Source organism: Carassius auratus, unplaced genomic scaffold, assembly GCF_003368295.1.
Source record: "Carassius auratus strain Wakin unplaced genomic scaffold, ASM336829v1 scaf_tig00214785, whole genome shotgun sequence".
NCBI lineage: Eukaryota > Metazoa > Chordata > Actinopteri > Cypriniformes > Cyprinidae > Carassius > Carassius auratus.
In genome coordinates, this window is record NW_020527804.1 from 77,852 (window position 1) to 95,858 (window position 18,007).

At 34.9% G+C, this 18,007-nt stretch overlaps 1 protein-coding gene across 1 annotated transcript in view; it reads right to left on the reverse strand.

The window, feature by feature from the left end:
* LOC113092936 (Fc receptor-like protein 5) overlaps positions 1–18,007 on the reverse strand; it is a 139,173-nt gene that overhangs the window by 66,626 nt on the left and 54,540 nt on the right. Inside the window, exons 12-14 of the mRNA XM_026258731.1 lie at positions 7,467–7,745; positions 6,447–6,689; positions 1,464–1,595 (exon numbers count right to left, since the gene is read on the reverse strand). Coding sequence (XP_026114516.1) covers positions 1,464–1,595; positions 6,447–6,689; positions 7,467–7,745 — 654 coding nt within the window. The remainder of the gene's footprint in view (positions 1–1,463; positions 1,596–6,446; positions 6,690–7,466; positions 7,746–18,007) is intronic.

Genomic DNA, 18,007 nt, shown 5'->3' on the forward strand with positions numbered 1-18,007 from the left:
TTTGTCATTTTGTGTTCACTCTAAGAACACGTACACGTTATCTCATGTTAAAAATGGCGGACAGATTTTAAAGGAGTGTCTTGCAACATTATCTACAATGCACAAGTTCAAATAGAGTTTTGTCAAAAAAGGTTTTATAAAAAGGTTTTATAAAAAGACAAAACTATTTCAGCATCTAAATTATTTTTATAAAAGTCAAAAACTATAAATTACTGACATTTACAATGCACATTATCCTTTATTATTAATAGTATGTGGTCCGATTTTTCGTATTGCATCTGTCATTGCTATGCAACCATGCAGCTTGGCAGGGGGTATGGCTGTCACGATCATTAGATGGAGTGCCCATGAACTTCAGTAGAGGGCACTCCAATCAGGACCATTCCACATCAACTACCAGATGTCACTCGAACTCTAGCACCTCTCATCTGTTGCACCACACCCGAACTACATTCCCCATGAGTCACTGCATCACAATCACCCTGCCACACCTGCACATCATTCATCAGCCAATTTCCTTGCCACACCTGCACCTCATTTACACACACATAAAAGCAGCACACTGACTCCCACTCTCTGCGAAGTCTTGTTTAGCCAGTCTGACATTTCCGAGCGTTTTCCTTGTGTTTTCCTTCTGTACCTGACCTTTGGATTGTTTATACCAACTCTGATTCTCTGCTGCCTGCCCCCGACATCTGCTTGTTTCTGTTATCGATTCTGATTATCCCTACATACCTGACGCCGTTACTGATCTTTGCCTGTCTGACCATTCTCATCATTAAAGTTCTGCACGTGGATCCGAAAGTCTCTGTCTCATCATTACAATGGCTTATCTAAATGAGATGTAAATGAGCCCTATTGTCACTCCCAGCAGGCAAAAACAGATGAGAACTGCACAATCTTTAGAGAACATTTTCTCCCTGTTGAGCTTTTTGAGTGCCTACCTTCAAATGGCCACAACTTCTCCAAATATTATCAGATTTCCATGTGTAACACATTGTTGGAAAGCTTGGAGACTACACTTTCAGAATCGGTGAATAACTCAAAATGCCCCAGAACCGACTTGTGTCCCTACTTTCTGTGATTTGACACTTATGCAAACCTGGTGCATACTAGAAAAGGCAGGTTTAAATGTTTATGTAAATGCAGATTTTAAATGCCACTTAATTATATCCATTATCACTGTTGTGCAATTGATACAAATAAAAATAAAGTGTCATAAAGCTAATTTTTTAGTGGAGTGTTTGGGACTTCAGGACTTTTTTTGCAACATAATAAACTCACCTTTCCATGCAAAACAACTACTCCAAAAAGAAGTAATATGCAATTTTATGTATCAGCTACAGCTGCTGATACTGTAGAAACTGAGTTCTGAGTTCTTTAGTACAGCTTTAAATACCATTTTTAACTTGAATAAAGTCAGTGTATTCAGATGTTCCTACATGAAGCACACTACATCTTACCAGATAATACAGTTAGAGTGTACCAGCTGAATGTCCAGCCTGTAGAGGAGCCTTTAACCTCACAGATCAGAGTCACTGGATCTCCTTCAGTCAACCACTTCTGTGGAGAAACACTTAAAACTGCTCTGGGAACTGAAATTAAGAAATCATTCATTAATAACATGTTAAATGTATGTGTGCATATGAAGAGATGATCAAACTCAACAGATATTGTGAGTGTAAATTCATCAGTGTGGAGCAGTTCATATAATAAGAGCGAGAGAGAGAGAGAGAGTGTATTCGCTCACTCAGGAATTTATATTTCTATATTTTTTTGTAATCAATGCTTGGCATCCATGTACTCTATTTTTCTTCAAAGCAAAATATCCCTACACTATGCTATACTTTTCATCATCACAGCAGAGAACTGTTTTGGAAACTTCAAGCAAACAGCCTGAACACAAACAGAGGAATAAATGCACTCTTACTAACTGTGTTCTAGTGAATATCTACTTAAGAAAACAGTGACAATCAATATGTAAAACAAACCAACAGAACTGATTACAAAAATAGAACTAGAAAATGGAAAAATATAAAATGTTAAATGTGGGCATATGTTCCAAGATGGCGCCAGTGTGTTTGTTGGCTTGCCATCTGGCCCGTCAACTTTTAAATATCAGATTGGCCATCTGGCTATTTATGTTACTTCTGCTGCTGCTGTAAACACACTGTGTTGACGCTTTCATAACTTATGATTGCCAAATATTACTGCACATCAGAAGTTTTGCTGGAGACTAGATTTAAAGACTGCACCGTTACTCATGATAATTTCCACTCTTCCTTCTCTGATCTACTGGCAACATGTGTTTGCCATTTACAGCGCTGTATCATCTATCAGCAGAAACGTTGCAGAAAGATGGGTAACCGTGGAGGTATCTGTGTGAGGATTAGGAGAGAATTCTCCTCGACACATTCATCTTGTTGTATTTGCACACTTCTGATCAGGGCTCTGAACCGGTTCAAGGAATGAAAACCAGAAGCGAACTAAATTTTCATTTGCATGCATGTACAGTTCTCTCTCCACCTTCGATACCATGACTTAGGTATCGAACCCCCAATTGCTCCCCGGGCGCCACAGCATAAATGGCTGCCCACTGCTCCGGGTGTGTGTTCACAGTGCGTGTGTGTGTTCACTGCTCTGTGTGTGTGCACTTTGGATGGGTTAAATGCAGAGCACAAATTCTGAGTATGGGTCACCATACTTGGCTGAATGTCACGTCACTTTCACTTTTTTTCACTTTCATTATTAGGTTAGTAATTAAGTACTCAGAAGCTTTTAACTGTTTTGGCACACACATACATGCTAAATGCATTCAGGATGAATTTGAAACACATTTCCAAAAGTAAAACAATTAGAGCTTTATCAAAAAGTTGTAACGTCTCTAGAACAGACAAAAGTGGAGAAAGCCAACTTACTGAAATCCTATTTAAACTTCTTCTTCTTCTTCTTCTTTTTCTTCTGACCCAAAATTTTGAAACTGCTACTCCTCTATCTATAGATCTATCTATCTGACTGTTTCTGTCTATCTATATATCTATCTATCTGACTGTTTCTATCTATCTATCTGACTGTATCTATCTATCTATCTATCTATCTATCTATCTATCTATCTAATATTTCTTATCTATCTATCTATCTATCTATCTATCTGTCTGTCTGTCTGTCTGTCTGTCTGTCTGTCTGTCTGTCTATCTATCTATCTATCTATCTATCTATCTATTATCCTAACAACATGCTAATCATGCTAGCAACATGCTAGTCGCATGCTAGTCATGCTAGCAACATGCTAGACACATGCTAACCATGTTAGAAACATGCTAGCGACATCCTAGCGACATCCTAGCAACATGATAATCATGCTAGAAACATGCTAGCGACATCCTAGCAACATGCTTATCATGCTAGCGACATGGTAGCAACATGCTAATCATGCTAAAATCATGATAGCAAGATGCTAGTCGCATGCTAATCATGCTAGAAACATGCTAATCATGCTAACAAAATGCTAGCGACATGCTAGTAACATGCTAATCATGCTAGAAACATGCTAGTCACATGCTAATCATGCTAGAAACATGCTAATCATGCTAGCAATATGTTAGTCACATGTTAATCATGCTAGAAACATGCTAGAGACATGCTAGTAATTTGCTAATCATGCTAGCGACATGGCTAGTCACTTGCTATTTATGCTAGCAACATGCGAGATACCTTGCTAATCATGCTAAGTACATGGTAGTCACTTGCTTGTAATGCTAGCAATATGTTAATCACTGTCTTTTTTAAACTTCTTAAACTTTAAAATCTTTTTAATCTTTTTAAAGGGGGGTGAAATGCTCATTTTCACTCAATATCATGTTAATCTTGAGTACCTATAGAGTAGTACTGCATCCTTCATAACTCCAAAAAGTATTTAGTTTTATTATATTCATAAGAGAAAGATAGTCTGTACAGTCTAATGCTGTTTTTTCTTTGGTAATCTGTGCAGGGTTGTCTTGCCCTGGCAACCAAAAACACTCTCCTTTTTTGTGACATTTCGCGATGCTCTCGCTCTGATCAGTGAACGTCTGTGCACAGCCTCTCTCTGCTCTGCTATAAGGGAGCGCGCGCTCTTCCGGCAAACGCGCCCTCAGGACCCATATAAGGAAATTCCGCTCCATCTAACTTCACACAGAGCCATACTCGAAAAAAAACTTTCCGAAACTTGTGACAAACCGCAAAGAGTATTTTTGGAACAGAAATACTCCTTCAAACGTACAACTTAATTTTTTAAACTTTGTCCATGTTTAGCATGGGAATCCAACTCTTTAACAGTGTAAAAACTCAGTATGCATGAAATAGCATTTCACCCCCCCCCCCCCCCCTTAATCTTTTTAAACTTTTCACATTTTCAAACTTTCATACTTTCTAAACTTTTCAAACTTTCTGGTCAGGCTTTCTCAAGCCAACTTAAAGTTTGTCTTGACAAACTTTTTTATCTAGTTATTATTTATTTTTAAATTAATTGGCGGCCCACCTGGCAAAACCACCACAGGGGATGTGATATAGGCCAATCATCTTCAGGATGAAAACTGGACACTTGACTGCTGTACTCCTGCAAGACGTGCGTTCAAAGCAGAGGTTTGAATCTCCTAAATCTTCTCCCACTCCCACTCCCAAAGAGTGATAACATTCATGACTTTTTTTTCCATTAAAAAGAGTGATTACATTCAATCCTGATCCTGATCCTGATCATTGATCCTTCTTATTTGAACTGTAACGGAGGCCAGCGAGTATCTGCTGTGCAGTTAAACCTCTCTCCATACTCAGAATTCATGCTCTGCATTTAGCCAATCCAAAGTGCACACACACACACACACACACAAGAGCAAGAACGAGGTGTGGTGTTTAGGACCCTGGAGAGGGGGAATTCATAACACTCCGCTTGAATTTCCAGTTATACAACCAATTATAATAGCCATTGTCTTTCTTTGATCTGAAGAACTAGTGATACAGGTGAAATCTACAACCTTACCATAGGATGATGTTCCTTCTGATATCATTAAAGTTTATTTTGATATAATTGGTCCTAGCATCCAAACAATTATCAATTCCTGCTAAAGTCTCTGGCAATGTTCCTGCATTTTTAAAGCAAGCAGTTGTCCATCTGTTTGAATAATTATCAAAAAATTCTACTTTTCTTTCAAAAGTTATGGGAAAAGTTGTCCAATCACAGTTACAGTACTTCCATTTTTAAATTTGACTCATTATATGAGGTTTTACAATTCATCATACTACTAAAATGGCTAAAAGTGATGAATGATTTGCTATTTGCGAATTGCCACGTAACGACATCGTTTTGTCACCCCTTGAATATTGAGTAGGTATTAAGGATCCTCCAGCTAAATAATTAAAAAAATAGAGGTGATTATTTTGGGTCCTTCTAAAACCAGAAACTCTAGTAACTTAGTGTGATACCATATGTTAAGTCACATGCAATTTTTTTTTTTTTTTGATTCTGAGCTATACTTAAGCAAATTAGCTCAGATGTTAAAAACAGCTACTTTCAATTGAGAATAATTTCTAGGCTTAATTTAACACTTTCCTTTCAAGACATGGAAAACGTTATTCATGGATTTATCACATCACGATTGGACTACTGTAATTCCTTATAGCTAGGTCTTCCTCAATCCTCACTGGCTCATTTACAGATGGTCCAGAATGCAGCCGCCAGATTGTCAATTGGTGCAAAAAAAACATGATCATATCACTCCAATTTTAGCGTCACTCCACAGGCTTCTGGTCTCCTTGAGAATTCATTTCAAAATTTTGTTGATAATTTTTAAAGCTCTTAATGGACAAGCTCCATTAAATATTTTGGATCTTATTTCATTTAATTATGCTCCTAAGTGCCTCAGATCTGCTTATAAAGCTCTTTTATATGTCCCACGGTCATGACTTAAGTTTAGAAGTGACAACGCCTTTGCAGGAGCTGCTCCACAGTTACTGATTCAGTTGCAACCTGACATTTAAAAGTGCTCTGTCTATTTCAGGTATTAAGTTTAGTCTTAAAATGCATCTTTATTTTATGGCCTTTCCTGATTTTTAATTTATAGATTAGTAGTGTTATTTTAGATTTTAATTTGTATTTTAATTTATACTTTATTGTATTTTATGATTGTTTAGTACAGCTCTTTGGTCAGTATAAGCTTAATTTAAATGTCCTCTATAAATAAAATTTACTTTCATAATTACAAAAATACAACACAACAGCAGCAAGAAAAAAAAAAGAAAAAAAAACCTTGGTTATAAGAAATAAATTAAAATGTAGTTTATAACACAAGTAGGGCTAAAGTAGGGGAGAGCAGGAGAAATACAAAATCACTTGATCCTTTTAATAATATAATGCAATTCAAATTTCTAGATAACATATTTCAGCAGTGTTTATTGATGTACAGTCTCACCTGTGACTGAGATCCAGCTCTTGGGTGACTCTTCTCTCTCTGGGTGTTTGCAGTAGTAGAAACCCTCATGTGACTTTGAGACAGTAGAGATGATCATCTCTGTAGTTTGATTCTGGATGAGTGATCCATCTTTATAGAAATCAGCTCTGAGGATTGGTGGAGTTGAATATTCATATAAACAGCGTAGAGTCAGAGAATCTCCTTCAGTCACAGGATGAACAGGACTCTCCAGAATCACACCAGCTACACAAACAGAGACAACATGAGCGGACAAATAGCAAGAATATAGTATGAATACATAAACAATGTGATGACAATAATAATAATAAAAGGAATGCATTTTATTTAGAGACACCTTTCAATGTAAAGTCTTTATGATTGGGTCATTAAGTTATGAGTTCTGAATCATTGTTTAACTTTTTTATCAATTTGTTGAATATTGTATTTTATAAATAGACTGCAGCTATTTTTATTAGAAATTATTTTATTATTATAGTAGTTATTTTGTTTAGTTGTCTGTTTTTTCAGAGTCATGGCGGGACAATAATGATGTCTATTTAAAAATAAAATATTGATACAATACAGAGTTAATATTAATATGAAAAATAATACTTCTTTCTAAAGAATTTTGTGAACTTTATTTGCTCAATAATGTTCATAGCATTTTGAGTTTGTTCAATAATCTCTTTGAGTATGAATAAAATTTTTCACACTTATTTTAAATAGGACAAGGACTAGTAAGACTTAAATAAGTAATAAACTGTATTTCTAAATCAATAAAACTGGAAATATTGTCTTAAAGTCTGGTAATGTAAATTGTAATCTGTGACTCTTCATGTTTTATGTCGTTTAAATGCGGTCCGCTTGGCCTCTGAACTTCAGTAGCTCTGGTCTCGTGGATTCGTTGTCATTTAGGAATAAGATTGTATGTGTGATTGAATCAAAATCACAATCCAGCCTTTAAATCTGAAACTTAAAACAAGTTCTTTGAGAAATGAATGAATACAGAAACAGACTCACGGTGTACAGTGATATTAACAGGATGACTGTTCTCTCCAGATTCAGACTGACACCAGTACACTCCAGTGTCTGATGGGACAGTGGAGTTGATTGTACATGTAGATCCTGTCTGTGATCCCCACAGAGATGAACAATCTTCCAGCCCCCATCTTTCTGTGTATCTTCTCACTCTCCATCTATCAGAGTTACTCTGGTCCTCACAGCTCAGAGAGAGAGAGATCAAGATGAAGTGTTGAGTTCTGTTGGGACTGATGATCAGAGAGACTGGAGGAGAAACACCTAAGAAGACAATTACAGTTTGGAAATTTCAAAGCAGCTTTTCATAAAAATATGACAGTTCTAGTATCTGAAAATCCGCAAGTAATCACTGAGTATTTCTAGCTAAAACTTCATAAACAAAATTACACTTTAATATCTTTGTCTTTATGTTGTCAGCAAGCACACCAAAGAAAACTGACACAACCAACTAAAAGCTCAAGAAGGTGCTGGAAAAAAAAATCTTGAGAGAAACTAGACTTCATTCAGGAGTCGGTTCAAACTGAACAGTGTGAACCTAGTAGTATTTATAGTTAGCTGAGCTTTTTGCATATTAATTAATGAAGATTTAATTATAGGTATTTTATACTAACGGATATTAATCAAACTATAAAATGACTGATTAAGTGTTTATTAAGTCAGTCCTTTATCATTTGATGATGTGCACAATGATCAAGATGTGGCCAATCATAAAAAAAAAATACATTTCATAATGGTAACAATCTTTATTAAAGTGATTAAATATTTTTATTTTTATTATTTTATTATTATTATTATACCTATTTGATTATTTTCCCTAAATTAACCTTTATGTTCCACAATAGTTAATGAAATTTTTCCACCATTAGAATAACATTTTACATTTTTTTTTATAGGTTTTACAAGGTTATAGTGATTACAGTAGTTTGGTCTGGTCATCTTTTTTCCATTTCCACAATTCAAAATAGGTGTTTATTATGATTTAATAAAATTTTAAGGCACATCAAGCTCTAAAAAGATCAAGGACAATTTCAGCACTGTTTCATTCATTCACTGATTCAGCCTGAACTCACCAGTGACACATAGTAGTTGTTTGTTGCTGAACCATGTGTGATAGGGTGGTTTTTCTCTCTCTGCGCTGCACACATAAACTCCTGTGTGATTTAGAGCAGCAGAACTGACCGTGTAGTTTCCTCCAGCTCCTCTGCTGCTGTCTGAGAGAAGCTGATAATTATGACTTCTGTAGTCTGTAAAAAGTGAAAGTGTAGAGTTACCTCGAGAAATGATTAGTTATATTTACATGAGTCGTATAAATTACCTTTGTTGGTATAATCATTGTATTCAGATTGATTACATATTTTTTTAACTCTGTAATACATTTAATAAAACCAGTTTGTCCAGATATTATCACATGAAGCACATTATATCTTACCTGATGAAACAGTTACAGTGAACCAGCTGAATGTCCAGCCTGTAGAGGAGTCTTTAACCTCACAGATCAGAGTCACTGGATCTCCTTCAGTCAACCACTTCTGTGGAGAAATACTTAAAACTGGTCTGGGTCTATCTGAAATACAGAAATCACTCATTAATAACATGTTAAACTTGTGTGTGTTTATGAAGAGATGATCAAACTCACCTGATACTGTCAGTGTAACTTCATCACTGATGTGTGATGTTCGTGATCCTCCTCTCTCTGCTCCATAACAGGAGTATTTACCTGCGTCAGACTCAGTAACAAAACTGAATGTGTGTTCCTGTAGTTCACTGAAAACACTGTCTGAACCGTCTTTATACCAGCTGTACTTCCAGCTAGTGACTCCTTCACCATCAATGTCACATCTGAGAGTGACTGTGTCTCCTCTGAATACATGTTGATCAGGTTTAATGCTCACTTTGGCTTTTGGTCTTTCTGTACAATGACAACAATTCACAATGAATATAATGTGTTGCTGCTTTTACTGTCTGGATGAACACAGTTACTTTATTGTAAAACATAAAGCAGATGAGACTGAAGTGTTGCTCTCTATAACTGTTATAGTCATTTATAAAAGATCTGTCAATATATAATCGATGGGAATTTGGAAACATGACTTGTGAAAGTCTTTTAACAAGTTTTCCAATTGAAGATCTTGTTTCTCTCTGTAAAATCTAAATTATTACAAAGTTGATTGTTATAAATACATCTGTTGTTTTTGATTTGCTGTTTTATGTTTTTAATCACACCTCAGAAATGTCACTTGAATAATTCAATGTGTTGAAATTCAAAGTGTATTTATAATCATAATCATAATCAAATGTAAGTAATTCTCAGTTGGTTTGTAACAGTTACTGTAGAATCAGTCGTATGTGATGAAATACATGAATCAAACTGACTCACCTTCAGTTTGTCCAGAGTCGATGTTTGAAATCAGCACTAAACACAAAGAGAAACTCATTACAGTGTGAACATGGTCAGCTGTGTATTTTACAGCATCTTATAACTGCTCTAGAGCTGATGGCATCTGTACACGTGTAATCCAATTAAAATGTTTAAGATTCAAAAATAGTGTGTTCTTTCTGAGTTTTGAGTGAATTTCAGTTTTAAGGAACTTGAGAATTTTCTTAAAAAAATAAATAAATAAATAAATAAATATATATATATATATATATATATATATATATATATATATATATATAGAGAGAGAGAGAGAGAGAGAGAGAGAGAGAGAGAGAGAGAGAGAGAGAGATATTGTGTAGGGGACTGCATGAGTCCACATGAACATGAAAACATCCAGGGGTGGGTAGAGTACCCAAAAACTGTACTCAAGTAAAAATAAAAGTATAATATTTACTCAAGTAAAACTAAAAGTAATAGTCTGAATAGTTTTATATATATATATATATATATATATATATATATATATATATATACAGGTCCTTCTAAAAGAATTAGCATATTGTGATAAAAGCTCGTTATCATTATTTATCACAATATGCTAATTTTTTGAGAAGGACCTGTATATATTCATCAGCCTTACTACTCCAGTCTGTTGATCTATCGATGATGTTCTTTTTAGCTTTCTATTCATCAAAAAATCCTAAACAAAATGTCGCAGGGTCCAAAAAATATTAAGCAGCGAAACTGTTTCCAGCTCTGGTAATAAATCCATATATTAGAATTATTTTTGAAGGATCGTGACATGAAAACTGGAGTAACAGCTTATGAATATTCTGATTTGCATCACTGAAATAAATTATATTTTAAAGTATGTATTATATAAGTATTAACCAGTACCGCCGCTCCCTAAATGCAGAGTGCGCAGTCTGCATAGGGCACCAACTCCCAGAGGGTGCACCATCCCAGTTGCTCAAAAATTAAAAAATAAAAATAACAAGGAATAAAAACTCAGAATGAGAACCACAGATGACTCAGCACATGCGGCAGGGGATTGAACAAATCATTCAAACTGATTCAGAAACCAATTCACTGGTTAACCAACTGGTTTGATCAAGCCTTTGAACAGAGTTGACTCAAAAGAATGAATCATTTGCGAAATATATTTATAAAGAATATATAAAGAAGAAAAGTAGAATAAACTGAAGCATTTATAACTTTTATTGCATTAAGATAACGTAAAGAGGGAAGTGTAACACAGTTTGTAACATAGTTACAAAGTAAAAGTAGATTTTTTCCCACAAAAAATTTACTTTAAGATTAAATGTACCCATCTTTATATACTCCAAAAGTATTAGTTGGGCCATTCCTGTTATACAGTGGCTTTTATGTCTCAATCATTTATTTACTCAATTTTTTTTTTCTAAAATGAGCCTCCTTTTCATCATGGTTTTATAAATTATATATATGAGGATGATGAAGTAAGTTTTGTTGGAAAAAAAATATCCATGAATGAAATAAACATTATCAATCAATCAATCAAAAACATATTTATAAGATATGGCTTAAAGGGGGGGTGAAATGCTCATTTTCACTCAATATCCTGTTAATCTTGAGTACCTATAGAGTCGTACTGCATCCTTCATAACTCCAAAAAGTCTTTAGTTTTATTATATTCATAAGAAAAAGATAGTCTGTACCGATTTTTCCCGGAAAAACACGAGCGCCTGGAGGCGTGACGTGTGGGCGGAGCTAAAGAATCACGAGCGCCAGTAGGCTTTTGCGTTGAGAGCGTTTGGAAGCTGTGACATTGAGGAAAAAACATCATACAAAACAAACCATGGCTAACAGTCAGATTCAGCGTATATTTATGATCCAGAATCAGATCCAGAGGCTGAAATTTAACAAGACCAGCATCAGCAACGACGACTCTATGTGTTATGTACTGAAACTGTATATATTTGCTTAGCGGTTTTGGAAAATGACTAAGTTCCACTTTGTCATCTTTTTTTTTTTTTTTTTTTTATTAAGCTGTAAGTTTGGTATTTATGAAGTTATGTGCATTTCTTAGAACGAGAAAGAGAAAGAGTCTGTGCTTATATTTTCTAAGCTACATGGTATTAAACCATATTTTAGATTGGACACATTTAAAAGGAGTGCAGTATTATTTATATTATATTAATTATGCGTTATATTATTCAAAGGAAATTGTGGTTTACTTTGCATCCGATCATTAAAAGTGGTAGCCTTTTTTAGGGAGGAAGGCTACATGGATTAATATGCAAAATGTCAATATTTTAATATATTATTTTAATTTATATTTTAAATATAAATATATTTTTTCCTTTAATAAAACAACATGCATTTTTGTTATTCGTTACCTGACATAACTTATTGGGAAAAATACATTTGTCTCTAACTGATTAAGAAATTGTTGCATGTTTAAATGTGAAGCACTATATCATTTTGTTCCCATTATTTAGGCCTAATTTGCCTATAACAAGAAACGAATAAAATTAAACCGGCACGATTAAATCTTTGAAACTCTAAAGAATTAATAAAACGTCCTCACGATTAAACGCAAGTTCTCTCATTATAATCAACAACATTCACACGATGTAAAAAAAAGCTGTAGTAATTGACAACTAAAGTAATTTTAAAGGGAACCTTCTTTACTTGCTTTTAAAGTAGGGTAATATCATATGGCCTACAAGCCCATCATGCATTTAACCATCCACTCAGCTTTAACAGCTGTTCAGATTAAAACTGGCAGCTCAGCAGTGAGTCAGTGTCATGGATGGAGGACCTGTTAATAATAATAATAATAATAATAATATATAAATAAATATATATATATGTATGTGTATGTATGTGAGTGTGTGTGTGTGTGTGTGTGTGTGTGTGTGTGTGTGTGTGTGTGTGTGTGTGTGCATATATACCATATAATTATGGTAGGCTTACAGTGGCTGTCTGATATACTTTAAAATAAACATTTATTATTTAAAATACATGATGATGTCCGGCACAATTATTTATTTATATATATATATATATATATATATATATATATATATATATATATATATATATATATATATATATATATATATATATATATATATATATTTAGAAGTGGGGGGGGGGGCGCAAAAATGTTTTGCTGCATACCCCTCTAACACTGGATAGTTGCGCCCCTGCTTGTGCAGCCGCGGTAGTCTTCATTTCGTCAGGTGAAACATCTCTCTCACTTGCAGCAGAGTCTGTGAGAAGCAACAACTTCCCCTCCATGCGCACTGATACCAGAAACACGCTCGGCCTTCACTCCGTCAATAAAGTATTTCAGTAGGTTTGAAATGTTATGTTCATAACATAGCATATAAAATAATAATAATAATAATAATAAAAATAACAGGAGAGTTTCAAAGTGGCTTAAGCTATGTGTAAACTTTTTTCCCTATATCACATGCCAAACTAATAACATTGTAAGCATTAGATCTTTAATTGCTGCTTTCTGCTGTGAAAATTTTGTTTGTGATGAAAATAACATCTTTGTCAGTTATTTTATCTAAACAGATCGATTAACTTCAAGATTTCAAAATCAGATAGCATGCTGATAATGTAGCACTGTAAGATTACATTTGTTTGAACGCATTATTGCAAAAGCGATCGAGTGTGAATCTGTTTAAATCATGCTTTAACCCAAAAATAATCAGTAAAAGAAACAGACAAACTCTTAACATCCCGCTCGACTCTTGCGTGGTAGTCGAGTGGTAGTCAACCTTCTGATCAAGCTTAATATGTTGGCTGTTGGCATGAATTTTACTCGTGATAAGAAGCTCATATTCAAGTGTTTGTGCAAAAATTATTAATGTGCACTGATGATAGGGAGGCGCCGTCTCAGGGGCGGAGTGGGAATCGGGACGATCAGGACTTTTTGTTGGTCGGCCGGGCGACCGGCTGGCCGGTTGATGAATTTTCATGATAGGCCCATTATAAATTATTCATAAGGGCTGTGAGAGTGGCCGGAGCGGGAGCGTGGCGGCCGGCACTGTATTTATCAGTCATAGTTACCCCCCTGCACACCCATCTCATCTCCCCCGTCATATTCTTCATACAGAACTCTCATGGTCACAAAAAAAAAAAAAAAAAACCTAGTATTTAATTCATTTGTTTGTTCTTAAATTTTGTTCTTAATTCGTTTATCCAATGAACCGATTGCAGGTCAAGTCTGTTTACAGAAATGTAGGGAGATAATGAGCGCCCCCTGCCCCAAAAAATGGCACACGCCAGACAAGAGAGAGAGAGAGAGAGAAAGCGCAAATTCTAAAAAAATAAAATAAAATTGACAGTCAGGAAGTATTAGCGTGGTTGCATAAAATTTAAGGATACCCCCATGGAAGGCAAGAAGAGAAAGAACAAAGGAGGGACCGAAAAGGCCAGAATGAAGAAGAAGCGGATGCTGGAGGAGAATGCATCTAAGTGCTCAAAAATTACGGATTTATTCCGAAATGATTAACTTACGTTATTGCTAGCTGCCATGAACTAGCACAAGCTAGTAAATGTTGGTAGCTTAATAATAATGACTAATTAAATTAGTGGTAGGTAGACATTTAAAATAATTTTGCAAGGGTTATGACGTTAGTAGTATATATTTTTTAGCATTTTTTTTTGACCACCAAGGGCCGGTGGTTTACGAAATTTCCCGGTAGATTTTTTGGTCCACTTCGCCCCTGCGCCGTCTCATATATATATGTGAATATAACCAAAACAACAGTCCTATTCGGTTGTTAAGTGATGATGTAAGAAGCGCTGCTTCCGGGTCCAATTAAGCCTCAACTCGCTTCACTTGAGAATACGGCCTCAGCAGCCGTTTATGAGCACTGTTTATTCATATTAATAATTTAAGCTAAACGCTTTTAAACTTATGGTATACACTACAGTCTCCCTGCTCACAGCGTCCCAAACACAAATAATTTTTAGATATATTTTTTATATTTATATTTTCATTGTCTGGCTATCTGGGACTTCGGTATGAAGTTAAAGGTTAAGCTTATAACTTTTTCGCTAGTATTCTATCACATTGTGAGTTTATATTAGCACCTTTTGTTGTTTTCTCGTGGTAACTGATAGAGCGTTTGGACACAGAAGCGCTGCTACGTGACGTCAGACTTAACAAGCGAATATAAACCGGTTCAGCAAGTGAAAGCCTCATAAGACACACTGTCCATATGAAAGAGCAATTCACACCTTTATCTCGACCCCCACAAGCCATGAATAACTATCCAAAACCCATCCCCCTCCAGCTGAACAGAATTCGGTCTGTGTTTTGGCTCTGAGGAACGGTGTGTTACTGGGCTTAAACATGCCTGCACTACACTTCATCATTTTATGAATAGCTACCTGCCTGACGGCAAATGCTGCTTGTAACGAACAGTTAGTGCAACTTTTTTTTTCGAACGGAAGGGATATGGTTACTGTAATATGTTTTTTAACGGGATAAGGAAGACGCAGAACAGAAATCGCACACTGCGAGGAGTCAGCAGTGTTTTGATTTGAGGGCGCGGGCAAATGTAAAGAGAATGTAAAAAACGCGGAGGGAATCGCTGAATCCAGTCATAAAAATGGAATTTACAGTTTAACGCAGAATGTCACGTAATTTGCCAAATTTTGAATGAATCAATTAAAAATAGGTCATTGCACTTACATCAAATCACAATATGGACTAATTACTGTAAATATTAAGCCGGAACAGTCTGTTTAAATATGAATCCTGTATGTTCTGCGTGTCTATAATTATAGCTGATATCCTGCTCAGCCCAGAGTTTAAACTGATAAGTGTGTCCTGTCATATTATTGCAAATCACTATTGAATTCCCACCGAACTATTTTTTTCAAGCAGTATTTGCAGTGTAGACCTTTTTTATTTATATAAAGTGTGGGTGAACTTAAACTGTTTGGCTATGCTGTGGTTCTTGTAGGCTTTGTGTGCGTGCGGGAGGCCTCTATGTCCATTTTGCTTGGGGCCCCCAAATTCCTTCAAATAGCCCTGGCTGTCTTTATATTCTTTTATTGACGGATTGCACAGGTTCGAGTAGCAATGAGCTTCTTCACTCTGCCTGCACATGTGCAATTTTGCTTTTGAAGCCTACTGACCATGCACACCTGTCCGAGCGTTCGTCTGCTCAGAGCCTCGGCACACACTTTCCAATGACGATTTTTACGTCAATCCTACCTAGCGGTCCATAGTTTGACAGAGGCTTTAAGATGCGGGCTTGCATGACCTGACGTTGCAACATTTCAGAAAATGTGCGTTCACAAATGTAGCCTATTTTGATCCAAATATGGAAAGCACTTTTGAATTTAATAATATGAGGTTCTCTCTTGAGATATTTTGCCACATTTCTTCAATTAAGGATTGTTACATAGTGTATGGTGTTTCCATTTATCTGAACTTCTTCAAGTGAGTTGCGGGGCAAAAAAAAAAAAAAAATTCCAGCACTTCTCCTTCAATACTGATACTGCGACTATTCGCAGTTTGCACATGTTCATTCGCTGGCATTTTTTGAATTTCTTTTTTTTTCTCCCTTAAAAAACAAATTTCTCCATTCTGATGCGCAATTTTACCTTAAAGGCAATTTACCTAATGGCTGTTGATGACTATTTGAATTGAATTCTGCCAAAGTGCGCGCTTGTATGTGTTCGTTAAATGCTTATGCCAGTGCTCATGTCTGAAAATATTTTCAATATTTCATTAGTAGCATTTTTTTTTTAAATTGATGTAAACAATAAAATTTTACAAACAGATAAAGTTTCTTTGTATTTTTTTTTCAGCATGTGGTGCAGGCCGCATTAGAATTCGTGATGGGCCGCGGGTTGAGAACCACTGCTTTATATCAAACATTTTTAAATCGTCCACAGCTGAGCTTTGCGGGAGGCTGGTCTGCGCCAGATCGCGTGAAGTGAATGTAATGAACAAAGTCATTTTCAGATGCAATAAAAAAAAAAAAAAAAAAAAAAAAAAAACATGGATAACCTAGATTAGTCCCAGGCTCTGTTCTGAAGTAAAATAATTATAATTACTGTTAACCAAGAGTAACACATTTTAACGGATTAATCACCTATTTTCATTTGCTGAATGTTTTCTTTAATTTTTATTTTTTAAACAATAAAAAATAAATTAATTTTGTCAGAGGAAAAAAATATATGAGTCGTGTATAGGTTTAATTTTAACGGATCAATCACCTATTTTCGTTTGCTGCATGTTTTTTTTTTTTAAACAGGCTAAAAATAAATCAGAGTTGTGAGAGGAAAAAAATAGCTATTAGAAAATATTTTACAACAAATCCTTTAAATTTAACAAATTTATCAGAACAAAACAATAATTAAAAATATATAATTCTAGTGGATAAATATAATTGCAGTATATAATAATATAGGCTTAGTAATAAATAATAATAATAATAATAATAATAATAATAATAATTTAAAGCTAAGCATAAGGTAAGCTTGGGCTTTCTCAATCTGGAGAAATCAGACGTTTCCATATTTGTGATGTTGCCCATTTGAAGCTTAACTATTATTAATGAGGTAAAGCTGTGTGCCTTTCAGTATCGATGAAATAAAAAATCATAATTAACAATATGTCAAAGTGCTCACGCCGAATGTCTGGTGAATGACTGCTGTTTCCAGTGAATATGTGCACGAGAAACCAGCACGATCAAACAGCTGAAACAAATAATATGTATTTTTTGGTCACACATAAGGCATAATTCAAAAATGCTGGTAGTTTGAAAAATCAAGAATAATAACAGACTTAATACTAATATTGCTAAATGCTGGACCGTTCCCATTTCGCTCTGCATATGGAACCTGAAGATTTTTTTAAGCCAAGAATGAACCGAAATGAAAATGAAATTAAAACATTTAGCTTATATATATATATATATATATATAGGCCTTATATTTATTTACTGTTTAATAAAAATAGCATGCATATTATCCTTTGTGTTAAGGTCTTCTTTTAATTTTTGTTTAGTAAACTTTAGTCTAAGACTATCCTACATTTTAAAAATTAACAAATTGTAAAAACAATTCTTTTTTATGTTACAATGTTATATCATAATATTATTGTTGTTTTACTTCCTTCTTT